Source organism: Theropithecus gelada, chromosome 15, assembly GCF_003255815.1.
Source record: "Theropithecus gelada isolate Dixy chromosome 15, Tgel_1.0, whole genome shotgun sequence".
NCBI lineage: Eukaryota > Metazoa > Chordata > Mammalia > Primates > Cercopithecidae > Theropithecus > Theropithecus gelada.
In genome coordinates, this window is record NC_037683.1 from 64,947,459 (window position 1) to 64,962,683 (window position 15,225).

Sequence of the window (15,225 nt, forward strand, 5' to 3'; positions counted from 1 at the left end):
AGTTTGTATTTTATTATTGGACTCTGCCTCCTATTCCGGTGAAAAAAAGCAAAAACCCCAAAAAAAAAAAAAAAAAAAAAAAAAAAAGAAAAGAAAATGGTATTTTAAGCATTACTTACCATTGGGTAAGTCAATTACATAAGTAGCTCTGTCTTTTTGTGAGGCAACTAATACCAAAAGAAAAGCAAAAAAGAGTATTCTACCATTTATAAAGCATTCTTTTGTCCACTAAGCTTCTCTTCTTAGCTTCTAAAGCTACAGGTTTCAGGAGTAAAGTATGTTCAGTTTGGGAAAAAAATATTTTTATAAGATCCCCAAGGAAAATATAACTCCCTTTTACTTTATCTTCTCTCCACTTCCTGAGAACCTCAGTAACAAAGATGTTACTGGCAGGAGGGGTTTGTATTCACTTTTTACCTGTCTAATACAGAATACTGCAGCTTTTCATCTCCCCTAGTTCTCACCCCAGTTGAGATCCATGCATTTGGGATGGGGGTAGGGGTATCCCTTAGAAATCAGCTTTGTATGCGTTTGCACATTTTTCTCTTTTTAGTCTGGGGTCCTCAGCAGGCTTGGAGGGGGAATTGTGTAGTACACAGTATGACTTATGTTTGACTTGGGAAAATTTTTCCTGTATGGAACAGCAGGACTGAATCTGCTTTCTCATTTCCTTTCTTCTTTTAACATTACCTATGTTCAAGCTTTGCATGCAAAGAAAACCGTGTTGATTCATTGATCTTCGACATGCTACATTATGAGCCTTGGCGGAAGGTAAAGGCTCCCCTGGCTCCCCTGTTTAGAGCATCCGGAATTCCTCTGGTCTGTTGGTACCATCTGTGGCCTTCCTTCAGGCTCGGTCTTCATAGTAAGTCTAACTCATGTCAAATGGGGCAAGGTGCTAGTCCAGAGTAATTTGCGTCTCTAGCCAACCACTGTGCATTTACTCTAGTACTAAATGCTCATTGTGTTTGTCTCTTAATCTGTGTATGCTACTTAAACTTTTTTAAAAAAAAAATCATAATTGGTTTAATGTAGGTGGTTCAATGAGTAGTTTGTGAAGTTGAATTTTTGGGAGCTAATATTTGTTTTTTCCCTTTCTGATGCCACAACACATTCTTCTATCCTATTTCATACAAATTCACTATTCTGCTTTTTTTACATGCGTTTTTCAATCATCCTTTTCCCTTTGGTGTTAAGTTTAGCGAGGGAGGAAACACTTTCAATTTGTTCCATGTTTGTGCCTCTGATGAAGTAAGTAAATACAAAATGGGTGTATTTTCTTCCCAAGTAAACTCTTTTCTTAAAAAAATGCCACACCCTCCCCCCAGAATACAGCATTTAGTAGCTTGATGGTCATTACTTGAAGGCAGCCTCTTTCCTCACTAGAGGTAAATACATCTTCACTCTTGACTGCCGCGGAAAGGCAGGTAGAGAAGCTGAGTGAAGCAAACCCAATGATTGGATCAAGTTGACCTGGATCATTTTAAAGTGATTTTCATGTAAATGCTACAGTTAATGTCTGTCCCCACATAATTTCTTTCTAATGTTTGCAGCAGATGTGGAGTTGGCCTTACCACTGCTCAAGTTGCTTGCTATTTTGACTTTTTCTCTAAGCTTTTCCTTTCCTGGCTTCCTTTCTTTTCTTCACAGAGTGAGATGTTGGTAGATAAGGATTTTATGCCCTGGTGTATGCTCCTTCTTCTTTCTCTCCATTGTTTTAAGTTATATCTTTTCTAAAACTAATTTACCATCTATAGAGCTTTTGCCTTATGGTTCCTTTTTGGTTTTCTAGTTTACATGGGCTAGTGAGCCTCAAACTTTAATGCTCGTCAGCATCACATGGAGGGCTTGTAAACACAGGTGAGGGACTCCACCTCCAGTTTCTGTCACAGTGGGTCTCAGGTGGGGCATGCAAATGAGTTTCAGACATGCTCTCAGGTGATGATCACAATAATCTTTGGCCAAGAAGCATGCCTTGGGCACTGACCGGGAATTTTGGTTTTGTCTGTCAGTTTTCTGCCCACCCCCAGAGGGTTGGGTTCTTCAGATTTTATTCATGCATGTTCTCTGGTAACTCTTTACTTTTTAATTATTTATAGACCAAGCTGCTAGCATAAGAGAACTCAGAAAATTACCTTATATTTTAATTGTGAAAGAGTTGGTTGCAGGAGGGGCAGATGTACAGCTTCTTGCCACTCTCACTCCCTCATCCTCCAGTGAAGTCTTTTTTGTTTGTTTGTTTGTTTGAGACTGAGTCTTACTGTGTTGCCCAGGCTGGAGTGCAGTGGTGTGATCTCGGCTTACTGCAATCTCTGCCTCACAGGTTCAAGTGATTCTTTTTTTTTTTTTTTTGAGACGGAGTCTCGCTCTGTCGCCCAGGCTGGAGTGCAGTGGCGCGATCTCGGCTCACTGCAAGCTCCACCTCCCAGGTTCACGCCATTCTCCCGCCTCAGCCTCCGAGTAGCTGGGACTACAGGCGCCCGCCACCACGCCCGGCTAGTTTTTTGTATTTTTAGTAGAGACGGGGTTTCACCATGTTAGCCAGGATGGTCTCGATGTCCTGACCTCGTGATCCACCCGCCTCGGCCTCCCAAAGTGCTGGGATTACAGGCTTGAGCCACCGCGCCTGGCCTCTTTTTTTTTTTTTTTTGAGACGGAGTCTCGCTCTGTTGCCCAGGCTGGAGTGCAGTGGTGCCATCTCGGCTCACTGCAAGCTCCGCCTCCCGGGTTCACGCCATTCTCCTGCCTCAGCCTCCTGAGTAGCTGGGACTACAGGCGCCCGCCACCGCGCCCAGCTAATTTTTTGTATTTTTAGTAAAGACAGGGTTTCACCGTGGTCTCGATCTCCTGACCTTGTGATCCGGCCGCCTCGACCTCCCAAAGTGCTGGGATTACAGGCGTGAGCCACCGCGCCCGGCAGGTTCAAGCGATTCTTCTGCCTCAGCCTCCGAAGGTAGCTGGGATTACAGGCGCCTGCCACCATGCCTGACTAATTTTTGTATTTTTTTTTTTTTTTCCCGAGACGGAGTCTCCCTCTGTCGCCCAGGCTGGAGTGCAGTGGCCGGATCTCAGCTCACTGCAAGCTCCGCCTCCCGGGTTCAGGCCATTCTCGTGCCTCAGCCTCTGGAGTAGCTGGGACTACAGGCGCCCGCCACCTCGCCCGGCTACGAGACGGGGTTTCACCGGGTTAGCCAGGATGATCTCAATCTCCTGACCTCGTGATCCGCCCGTCTCGGCCTCCCAAAGTGCTGGGATTAATTTTTGTATTTTTAGTAGAGATGTTTCTCCATGTTGGACAGGCTAGTCTCTAACATCCTGACCTCAGGTAATCCACCCGCCTCGGCCCCCCAAAGTGCTGGAATTACAGGCATGAGCCACCACGCCCAGCACCCAGTGAAGTCTTTTAACAGTAAGTCCCTCTGAGCCGAGAGCAATCTATTCAGTCATTCTAAACACAGCATCACTCTAGGAAGCCTTCTGAAAGGTGGTTGAGTTGGCCCTTGGCCCCTAAGTGAGACCAAGTAACTCTGTTTTTAGTTTCCCCAGTTGCTTATAATATTCCTTTGACCCTTGTGACTTGCTTTCCTTTCCCCTATATGGCTTCCGTGATGGTCTCAAAGTTCTCAGCCCTCATTGGATTGGTATGCCGTGGTGATGCTTTTGTGGGCTGGGGGCAAAGTAGCATTTACAGATATACTGTGTACCTACTGAATGCTTAGGTGCTTTACATGTGTCATCTCATTCAACCTTGCCAACCCTGCACAATAAATGTAAGTATCCTCATTTTACAGATGCAGGAAACAAGGCTCTGAGATAAGTGAGCAATTTTACAAGATATTGCAGTAGAGATTTAAACAGAGGTCTAATTGCAAAGCTAGAACTCTTTCAGTATTACCTATCTTTGAGATAGCAGGAGTTGAGCGTTGAGGATAGAAAATAAGTTAACCTGGGTGTGGCATACTTCAAATTGCATTTAATGTCAATTGTCACAGTTGACAATATATTTGCCCATAAACAACAACCTGGGGTGTTCAATTTCCAAAATAATGTATTACAAGAATGATTGGAAACCAATAGAAAATAATATAGTTCTGTACCTTTTTTTCTTGAATATAAGAACCCTCTGGGTGCGGTGGCTCACACCTGTAATCCCAGCACTTTAGGAGGCCAAGGTGGGCAGATCACTTTAGGTCAGGAGTTGGAGACCAACCTGGCCAACATGGAGAAACCCCATCTCTACCAAAAGTGCAAAAATTAGCCGGGCGTAGTGGCGGGCACCTGTAATCCCAGCTACTTGGGAGGCTGAGGCAGGAGAATCACTTGAACCCGGGAGGCAGAGGTTGCAGTGAACCGAGATCACGCCACTGCACTCCAGCCTAGGTGACACAGTGAGACTCCATCTTCAAAAAAAAATAAAAAGACTGGGCACGGTGGCTCACGCCTGTAATCCCAGCACTGTGGGAGGCCAAGGCAGGCAGATCACGAGGTCAGGAGATTGAGACCATCCTGGCTAACATGGTAAAGCCCCATCTCTACTAAAAGTACAAAAAATTAGCTGGGTGTGGTGGCGGGTGCCTGTAGTCCCTCCAGCTACTCGGGAGGCTGAGGCAGAAAAATCGCTTGAACCCAGGGGGCATAGCTTGCAATGAGCCAAGATCGCGCCCCTGTGCTCTGGCCTGGGTGACAGAATGAGACTCTGTTTCAAAAAAAAAAAAAGAACCCATCCGTGGATCTGGTACAAGTGCCTTCATTCTCATTTTCTCCAATGCTAAAATCCAGGTAAAACAAGAATTGCAGGAAGTACGTGAAATCTGTGCAATAGTAGGATGTTTTTCAAGTAAAGCACTAGCGAAGTCATTGAGAGAACTTTGTCTTAATTTCCCTTCTGTGCATTTTTTTTTTCAGTCTTTCATATGATTTTATTTTCTTCCTTCAACCATAATAATATGATATCCAAACTTCGTCTTAACCGGTGGGTCTGTAAACACAGGCTTATCCATCCCACTTACAGGCAAGGCAAATGCTGGTTCTTGAAATGGTCCCACCATGGACCCTCTGGTCATCCAACCCAAGTCACCCCCTTGCCTGGCTTTATCTTCACTATACTGTGAGGCCACTTCATTGAATCTCATCCCAGACTTTAACTTTTCCATGGCTTCCATGATTTTGCCATGTTTTTCACATAGAATGTGTCTGACCTTTACTGCATTGCCAGCACCTTTGGGACCTTGAGCCTTCTTGTCAGCACTCCCAGAGGCTGCTCCCCCTTTCCCCGCTTTTCCAGAACCACTTTGTCCTTTGGGCGGCATCTTGGAAGCTTGTTGTTGAACTCTCCCTTCTGTCCATTTTTATCAAATGTAGAGGGAGACCATAGTGATAGGTTTCAGTTTTCTCGTTTAGAAATAAAAGGAGTACAATGGAAATTTCTCCTCTTCCTTACTTGTCTGATGTGGGAATTAATAAATATTATGTGTAAAGTCCTTTGAGCACTCTGGAAGAAAGATTCTATGTAATTTTAGCATTATTCATGGTCCATTAGGCTCCTCAGGGTGTCACCAAGGAAGAGAGATTTTTGCCTTTTATCCCATATTTCACAGTATAAAAACAAGGTGTTTTTGTTGTTGTTTGTGACTGTGAAAATCTCCTGTAATTGTACCTGCAGAGGTTGCTCCTATCACAGAGCCCAGGGCACTGTTCTTTGGCAGCTCCCCCCGGAGCATCACTTCCTGAGGAAGAGCAAGAGTGAAGCTTAGTGAAATAGCTCCTGGTGCCTGTGAGGACATCGTACCTGCTCCACCCCAAACCCCGGCATCCCCCCACCTCCGTCATCTTCTGTGTCTCTCAAGCTGTTGCATAACAGAATCACATACTGATTGACTCTTTTCCGTTTTCTTTTATCTTATGCTGATCCTATAGTTCATTGCTCTGAGATAACTCCAGAGGAGATCTGTGTCTCTTTCAGGCACTGGCACCTGTCCTATCCAGTTCCTCTCCTATAAAATATCTCCCATCCTTATCATGTTCCTATTGCTACAACTCTGCCTCATCTGAGGACTGTATAACAATGAATGTATTTCTGGTCATTCCGTATTTGAAAATGGATAAATACTGTGTTGTATTTATTTATTTATTTATTTATTTATTTGAGACAGGGTTTCACTCTGTCACCCAGGCTGGATAAATGCTGTGTTGTTAGTATGTATATATGCATGTATGTATGCATGTATTTGAGACAGGGTTTCACTCTGTCACCCAGGCTGAAGTGTGGTAGCACACTCATAGCTCCTTTTAATTTTGAACTCTTGGGCTTAAGTAATCCTCCTAGGATTACAGGTGCATGTTACCACACCCAGCTAATTTTTTTTTAATTCTTACTTTTCTCCCTGTGTCGCCCAGGCTGGTCTAGAACTCCTGGTCTCCTGCCTTGGCCTCCCTAAGTGCCAGGATTACAGGTGTGATCCACCACATCCAGCTTGACACTGTTTTGATTTACTAGTTGCTTTCTGTTCAGGGAGCAGTGGGTTCCTTCTTCGGCCTTAGGTTCTATATTCTTGGTCCTTCTGAGTCTTAGCCTGGGGTCCTGTGGTAGAGAAAGTTCAGGCCCAGAATTTTGTCTTCTAGTTAAATTGTAGGCTGAAAAATGAAGGTAGAATTTAATTGCATACCCTGCCACGTAGCTCACCTTCCTGTGTTTCTGCTTTTGTATTCATTTATTTTGCAGCAGTGTGTTTAGCGTGCATCTTCATCTTTGCAGTGTTGGGTAATTTGTTTATTTCTTTATCTGCTCTTTCTCACAGGGACTCCTGGTGAGCTTATTGTCAAATCTACTTCACTTAATGGTCTTCCTGAACTCTTTGTGTTATCGGAGTGATTTTTCCTCTTGCCGCTTGGCATTGTATAACCCCTGAAATTAGGCTGGAGTGCTGTTGGGTCTTCCCTTTGGCTTGGAATCGGGCAGTGCTTGTACCTAGCCATGTCGCTCAGGAGCCCTCTGATGGGGCTTTATTTCTGTTTATCTCTCTCCTTCTTTTTTTTTTTTTTTTTTTTAAACTTACGTTGTATATCATTCTTTTCCAAGGTCTTTGTCCCTTCAACACTGCCAGACTGAAGCCACCAAAACACATACACTTCAGAACTGATCTGGGCTTGGGGCCAGCTTGACTGAGGAGATGGGAGCTCACATGGAAGTTAGTTTGTTTATTTAGGCTGTGACTTTCATAGTGTCTATCAGGCAGATGCCTACCTGCATGTTTAATATTTAAAAGTAAAATGGAAATTTCAAGTGGACCCTGGCTCTGCAGGAGGCGTCCCTGACTATGAGCCCTTTTCTTCATAATGTGATTCTTTTCTCAAGTTCCCATTTCTGTGCCTTTTTCTTTTCCCCTTTGTCCCGTTCCTACCACCCATTTTTCATGGCCATTCATCTTCAGATATTTTCAACGGTAGCTCCCATTTACAACCTGGAGCTTTTTATGGCTTCTTTTCAGGAGTCTGGTCCCTAACAGGATATTTTGTGTGTGATCTCAGTAAACAAAGAATGCGTGTATGTGTGTGCGTGTGGTGTGTGTGTGTAGGAAGCCTGCCATATTTCCTCTCTGCCCCACAGAAAATGTGTTTTCTGGAAGCCCTTTTGACACTGAAGTGAATGCCCACTGGCCCTCCCTTGTTGAATTCTCCTGAGGGGAGAGAGACAGGCCTTTATACTTGTTGTCCTATCTTTTGTTTCTGCTGATTATACACAAAGTAAGTTGTAAATAGCTCTCTCACACACCATGATTCCTTTGAGGTATGTATGTACAGGAGAGTAGATACATACTCAGCCTCCTCTTGCCCTGGGGATTTCAGAGGGTCCCTTTTAAGGCCTCTGACTTCCTGTTACAGCACTAAGATAATGAAATTTACATCAGTTGTAGACAGTTATTCCATAATTAAACCTGTGGCATAATGTTTAGAAATATTAGCTGAACAGTTCACCTTTTTTTTGTTTTTAAGTTAAATGATTTTATTACTTTAAAAGCAACATATACAATCATACAAAAAGAATAAAAAGTTAAGTACCTGTCATCTTAATCACTGTGAGCATTTTGGAAAATCTTTGTAGAACTTTGTACTATATAGTATGTCTTAAAACAGGCACTAGATGCTAGGACAGAGGAAGAGTGGATAAAATGGAATTCCCCAAATCAGTTTAAAATTAAATAATGGTTAGGCACACCCCATATTTTATTATCCTAATTTACAATGGAGTGATAATAAGGAGTTAGACAATTGATACCTGATTTTTCTTCAGTCATTTTTTGATTACTTATAGCTGGCTAACTTCGGAGGCTTCTAAATCAAAAGGTGGAATGAGATGTACTAAATTACAACTAATTAGGTTATCAACTTTTGTCTCTTTTGTATCTTCCTTAGTATGTTTTGAATTCAGGAAGAGATATGGTTTGCCTCTCCGTGCTGAAACATTTCCCTAACTGATGATGCTGATTGTGGTGGATGGGGGAGAGTGTGGTATGTTTTTAGACTGTGAACCCTTCAGTGAACTTCGCGAACCAATTTTGATTTGAATCTCTAGTTCCTCATTTTTCAGAATATAGGAGTCCACTTTCAAAGATTCTTATGGGTATATTTTTCCGCTCAGAAATCCTAGCACTCTAAGTTTGAAAATGTACCCACTTCCTTACTAGTTCCTTTTTGTGATTATGATTGTTGAAACATACTGGTAGTTTGCCACCGTTTCCTCCCAACTTACTCACAGAACTTTATGTTTTCTCTTAGAAACTGTGTATTTCTAAGTGTCTCAAGTTGTAATTGCATGTAATTTTAGTTGTTTAACTTTCTCCTTCCCTCTTGAGAATGTTTATAAAGTGCATTCTGTGACTGTGAAGATAAAAAGAACTAGAAACTTAGTGTTTGTGACGTGGTCAAATAATCTTAAGGTAAGTAGGAATTTGTTTTGTGTATGTGAGATCGGATGAGGTTTACACTTAATTTGCAGTATATGGCTTACTGAATCTGCCTTTGTTAAGTCACATTGATTGAGGTTTTATAAGAAGGTTTTGGGGGGATTCATTTTGATTTGGAATCTTGTAAGGTTAATTTTTTTCTTTTCCCTTCTGTTGCTCCCTGGGGAGAATTACTGTTGCAGAACTCATTAGTGGCCCTCCATATGTCAACTGAGGGGTAGAATCAGCATTATTTCTATGTGTGACCCAACACAAATGCACAGTGTCCCCGTTCTTCTTGCTGCCCCATTTCTGTCTCATTCCTCAGTTAAGAGGATAAATTCCCTTTTTTGTTGCTTGTGTTGTCCTAGACCAAGGAGCAAGTAGTAGGTCTTGATTTCTGTTAGCACCTTTTTCCTTTGTTGTCTTCTTTGTAATTTCTTTCATATGAAACATCAACAAATACCTCTAGAATGGATGTCACTAAATGTAGTTATTACATGTTTTTTTTTTTTAATTAACTTCCTTGAAATGTATTCTCAACCTTTTTTTGCTTTCTCATTCCTTAAGTTTGAATCCAGGCTTTGCAACTTAATAACATGTGACTCTGAGCTAGTTATTTACCTACTCAAAGCCTCAGTTTTTTTGTTTGTCGACTGGAGATGCTCATACTCCGTAAGAGTGTTGAGAGGAAAATGAGGGTTAATCTACACATAAGATGCCCACATAGTGACTGGCACATTGGCCTCCATGTGTGAAATTCTTGGGTAAAGAGTGGTTATAAACTTCAAAGACAGATGACACTCTGTCCATTTTACCTTATGAGCCTAGTAAAGAACAAAAGACTTGGAAAGAATGAGAGAACTGGACCTAAAAATGTTTGAAGCGTTGACTGAGTGTGGGTTTTTTTTTTTCCCCAGTGATATTCACTAGTGAACTTGCAAGGTGAGGTATACTGAACATTGTTTAAGTTTGAATAAGTGTACTGATTTTTGGGTGAAAAGAAAGAGGGAAGAACCTTCTAAGCTGACATGCATGGCTGAAAACTGATGTCTGAACAACGCGAATTGATTAGCACAGATGATTTTAATTGGAGTTTTAAAAAAGTGAAACTAAACAAAACAGAGGAGTGCTTTGATAGGGATAGAAGACAAAGGTGAGATGATGCTTAGTTGATGTATTGAGTTTAGGGACATATAGACAGTTATATGATTAGTGAGGGTAGTATAAGTCTGGAAATAATGAGGAAGAGTTAGAAATTTTTAAAAAGCAGAAAACATGTTTAGGTGGAATCTAAAACCTTGTTTAATCTTAAAAAATCTGAAATGAAATAAGCAAGGGACAGTAGGCAGTATTTAAGGATGGTATTGACTAATTATAATAGCTTAGTTTTGAAAAAGGGATCTTAGTGGCTTTCAGTGTAGAATTTTAAATATAGAGAAATGTTCATTAAGTTTTAACCTTGTTTTTTTTATTATTAGGACAGATATATAAAACAAGGTTTTTAAACTTAAAGATAACATGTTTAAATGACTATTAATAATAAATATTGATAAATAGAAGTCTGCCTGTGCTAGCCTATACCAGGAACAGGAAAAGTAAATTTGAATACATATTTTAAGAATGTAAAGGAACTTAAGCATTGTAGAATGTATTGTTTTAATTCCTACATAAGAAAACTAAAGGAAAGAGGAAAAGAAAAAATTTTTGTTACCAATGTGAAACAGAAACTATCTATTTTGGTCTTTTCCCCTTCCTGCATTTCCTTCTTCCCCCTTCCTCCTGTCTGTGGATATTTATTAGGTGCCTACTGTGTGCTGCATGCTGTGAATACAAGGAGGAACAAAATTTATGTTGCTTTTTTCTTCTTGGAATTTACTTTCTGGTAGTTAATAAACTTTGTTATATGGTGTTCACTATATATTTGACATACTAAGTGTCACATACATGTCAAGCCACGATGACCTGTTGTAGACCCGCAGTTGGGATTTCCTCTCTCAGCCTGGGTCAAGTGTGACTGTGCAGTTCTCAGCAGCCTTCATACACAGCATCTAATGTGGCTGTATTCCCTCAGGTTCCATTGGCATGTACTGGCAGAGTGCTGGGGGCAGACTTCTGCCCAAACCTGGAGGAGCCAGACCACAGGCTGGAAGTCCAGGTTGGAGTCTTAACTGTTTTCTCAGCTGGGGGTGGTGTGACAGAAACTGTGGTCCTGGAAAGCCATTTGAGTATATCAGTGCCATCAGGAAAAGACAACCATTGAGACAGGTGTGAAGAGGGACTACTGTAGTGTATGCGCAGCCAAAGGTCCTTTTCAGGACGAGTTGTCTGTAACTGTAGATCATTTGTTTGTTCAGTCAAGAAATATATACATACTGCAGTAAGTACATGGTCTCTGAAGGTTGACTACCTAGAGTTGACACAAGTTGCTGTGAGACCTTTGGCAAGTCACTTAATTTAAGTGAGCCTTAGTTTTCCCATCTGTAAGATGGAGATGTACCATACAAGGGGATTATGAGAATTTAAAGGACCTAACATATATTCAGCAGTTAGTACAGGACCTGCCACATAATAGGTACCCAGTAAATATTAGCTTTCACCTTCTAAGACTTTTATTATCATGTGCTAAGGACTGTGCTAAGCACTTGGGGATATATGTGAGTAAGTCATGCTTCCTACAATATGGTCTCCTAGCTCAGGAGAACAGCAGCCATTCAACTGGGTGCTTATCAGAAAAGTAGGACTTAATGACAAATATCTTCTTCATGGATTGGAAGATATGTCTTGTGGTGTAGTAGGAGTATGTTAGCAAAGTACTTTTTTTGGTGAAACTGTTGAATTGAAATTCAGTTCATTTTGTGTGGTCTTGAGACATTAGAAGTGGTTTGGTGTATTACAAATTAAAAATGTAAATATGACATTTTGGCTAAAGGCATGCCTCCATTTCCATGTACCTTATAATATTTAAGGAATGTGTGTGCCAATGCAAAGATGCAGGCTTAAGTTTCAACATGGATAGCATTCCCTAGCATGAGGAAACTTATACTTTTTTTTTTTTTAGAACCTCCATTTGGCCTCATTTTCTAAATTTTCAGGCTTATAAGATGAGCATAGTGAGCTCAGTTTTAAAACATTTGTACTGATTTAGAACCACAAATGAGAAAAGAGAACCATTTAAAAAATGGACTTCTACACAGTGAGAATGAGGGTGGAAGTGGTGGTTGGAGGAGGTTTCAGTTTTTATGGTACCGAAGGGTATGCCATCTCTAGCACACCTGCTCTTGGCCTAGGGAAGACCACCTGAGCTCTGCTGTGCCCCAGACTGGTACTGTCTGGGTGGTGTATGGCTGTGATACAACAGAAAAGCAGGTGGGACACATATGAGACACGATCATGTATTTCCTAGTTCTAGAAAGCTAACAGCTTGTGTGTGACACGCAAATGCAGAGTGATGGAAGACTTTTTGTGGAGAGTAGTCTGATCCTTGACCTTTTTTGGGTAGGACGAGTGATGTTCTTCGAACACATCACCTGGAATGGTCTGTCATGGGTGATTGTTGGAAATCTGTTTTTAAACCTTGAGTTACAGTGAAAAGAAAAATGGGTTTTGCAGATGTGAGTGTGTGAGATAAAACTGGAAAAAAAAAAAACCTATTGAGTACATTGACATACTATGGGAGAAAATGTAGAAAATGTTATATTTACAAGTTAAAGTAACATTCTGGTTGTAGATAAACCAGATTGTGGGCTTGATAGTTCAGCAAGGACCTTGCAAAAAAAGACCAAGTTCCTGGACAAACTAATGAAAGTGATATTATTGGATTCCTCATTGCGGAACATCATTTTGGTGGACTGCGTGGAAATACTGAATCTGTTAAAAGATGATCAACTATGGAGAGTTGGTCAAGTAGCTGGGACCCACTTGAAGCATTTATTCCTCTCTTCTTTTTCCTCTGCCTTCCTAAATATGACTTTTGCACATTTTAGAAATACCTAGTACATATCCATATTATGTCCGTCATAATAAACTTGATGCTTAATATACTTTTCACCAGCTATCTATTTCAGGAATATTTTTTAGCTTAGATTGTTTTCATTCTTGCCATGGCATGTGTCCTCGTCGTTTTTAAATTTTTTCCTAGAGAATGAGCCATTTCTTATTGTTCAGCACAGCTTTATACTCTAGGGAACTCACTATAGGACTTGCCAGTCATCTCCTCCTCCTGCTTGTATCATAGGCTTTCCCCCAGGGCTAGGCATTATCATCACTAGAGGATTTGCTGTTTGGCCTCTTGATTCTGAGGATAACCTCCCATACACCTCAATTTAGGAGCAACGGTTTGTTTATATTCTTTCTTAGAAAGGATTTTTGTTTAGACATACAGCCCTCAAATCTGGTTTACTTTTATATTGTAGCTGACATAGGTTCTCATGACTGGTGGAGCCCCTTTCTGCTCTTTGCCTTCTTCCTTTTAAACCTTTACCTTTTATTCCTAAAATTTCAGATTTCTTAGCAGCTTTATTTTTCAATAATCCCAAGATCCCCTACTGTTGTGAATGTATCTTTGGTTTTGAATGACTGTCATCCTTCAAGTCTGTGCCTGACTTGACTTTTGCAAGGGCATCTGCTGTGTTTTGTGTTAATATTGCTTGATTCAGAAAAATAACTGGAAATCAAGATTTTGATTCTCTAACTTTGTTTATTTTCCCCAGTGGCTTTTGAAGTGGATACTCCAGTTTGGGAGGTTAACTGATGAATAGTAGCAAATAATTACACTCTTATGCAATAATCTTCTAAGAAATGGTTATTCTAATTTAGAGTCTACTTAATTGCTGATATTTTACTTTTATCAGAGAAAAGTTACCCTGTTAGTTCAGTTGTGCCTCATGTATTAAGTTGTTACATTTAGCTCAGCACAGTTCTTTCCTTGGTTGGGAATTCAAGATGTGAGGTTTGACTCGGTATTTTTCAACGCTGAAGTGCTTAGAAAATTAGAGTAAATAATGAACCAATATTTCGGTACTAGATTAGACACAATTTACTGTGATGTTTTATAAACCACAGACTTCTTTCTTCTGTGAATGCGTGAAGGATCACTTTTTTTCAGACATACTGGGGTGCAAGTGTAAATTTCCATAAAATTTAAATGAGGTGCTTCCTGTAATTAATGAACAATTGTGGCTGCTCTCTGGTCTGCATTGTAATTAACCGTGATCAGGCTTGTTTAGTGATGACACTGTTCCTGTAATAATTTGACAAGCTACTGTGAATTTGCCAGGTTATTAAACAACCTGCAGCATTCTCTTCTGGAATCACGGGGATGAGCTCGGCTGCTGCTGCTAGTTAAATGCAGCATAAGGGGGAACCAAAAGCTGCTCATCGAAGTCTGTCGATCACTATGAACAGATTTAAATTCCTGTGATGTTGGAGAAGTTAATTACTTTTGTATAGGGTGTCTTGAAAACTTTTTATTACATGATAAACCTACTGGGGCAAAGCTGGTCATGTTTATGAACTCACAATGAATCCAGCAAATTTTCTATATTTTTTAACACCAGTATGAACTAAACAAAATCTGAAGTTCCCCTTACCACCTTATTAAATAGGTATAACTTATTTTTTTAAAAAAGGTTGTTTCCTTCACAGATATGTCCACAACATCCCCCCAAATATAAGTTCACTCCCTCTCTTTTTTTTCTGTTCCAAATAGATGACCTTGTGCTAAACAAAGTCGTGTTGCAGGTAGAGCAGTCTAAGTGGACCAGTAGCCTTATATCCTTGGTCACCAGTGCACCGGTCCCCCAACCCCCTCTTTCAGGTTAAGATCTGTTCAAAACGTTACTGTCTAGTTACTGTGGTGTCTTTCATTCAGATTCTGTTTATTGACTAAACCACAAGGATTCCTGCCCAAAGTACCAGGCGGTCTATGCTTGACTGATTTTGATTTTCTAACATCAGCCCTGGGGTTTATTTGAAAAATGTACATACACTGCAGCTTTAACAAGTCAAGTGACTGCATGTTTTTGACCATGGAGTAGAGTATATCTGAAGATCATTAAATTTAGTGGGGGAAGGGAGGGGTAGAGAATAAGTGTAGTAGTCATTGTACCATTGCAGAGTGAGTGAGTGTGTGTGTGTGTTTGTGTGTGTGTGACACATGGTTTTTGTCTTTTCATCTTCTCCAAGAGCCAGAAACTTTCCTGCAGTTCTCTTTCCAGCTATTGACAAATGATTGCCAGATGTGAGATCTTTGCAGTGCTCTTTCCCTCAGCAAACCTGCAGC

General features: G+C 40.8%; 1 protein-coding gene and 1 pseudogene across 3 annotated transcripts in view; one reads left to right on the top strand and one right to left on the bottom strand.

Moving 5' to 3' along the window:
- BNC2 (basonuclin 2) overlaps positions 1-15,225 on the top strand; it is a 457,977-nt gene that overhangs the window by 176,905 nt on the left and 265,847 nt on the right. The window contains exon 5 of one of the 3 annotated variants that reach the window (XM_025359763.1): positions 11,017-11,100. The exons of the other annotated variants lie outside the window; for them this stretch is intronic. Coding sequence (XP_025215548.1) covers positions 11,017-11,100 — 84 coding nt within the window. The remainder of the gene's footprint in view (positions 1-11,016; positions 11,101-15,225) is intronic. 3 annotated transcript variants of the gene reach the window in all.
- LOC112608110 lies at positions 4,899-5,327 on the bottom strand (annotated as a pseudogene).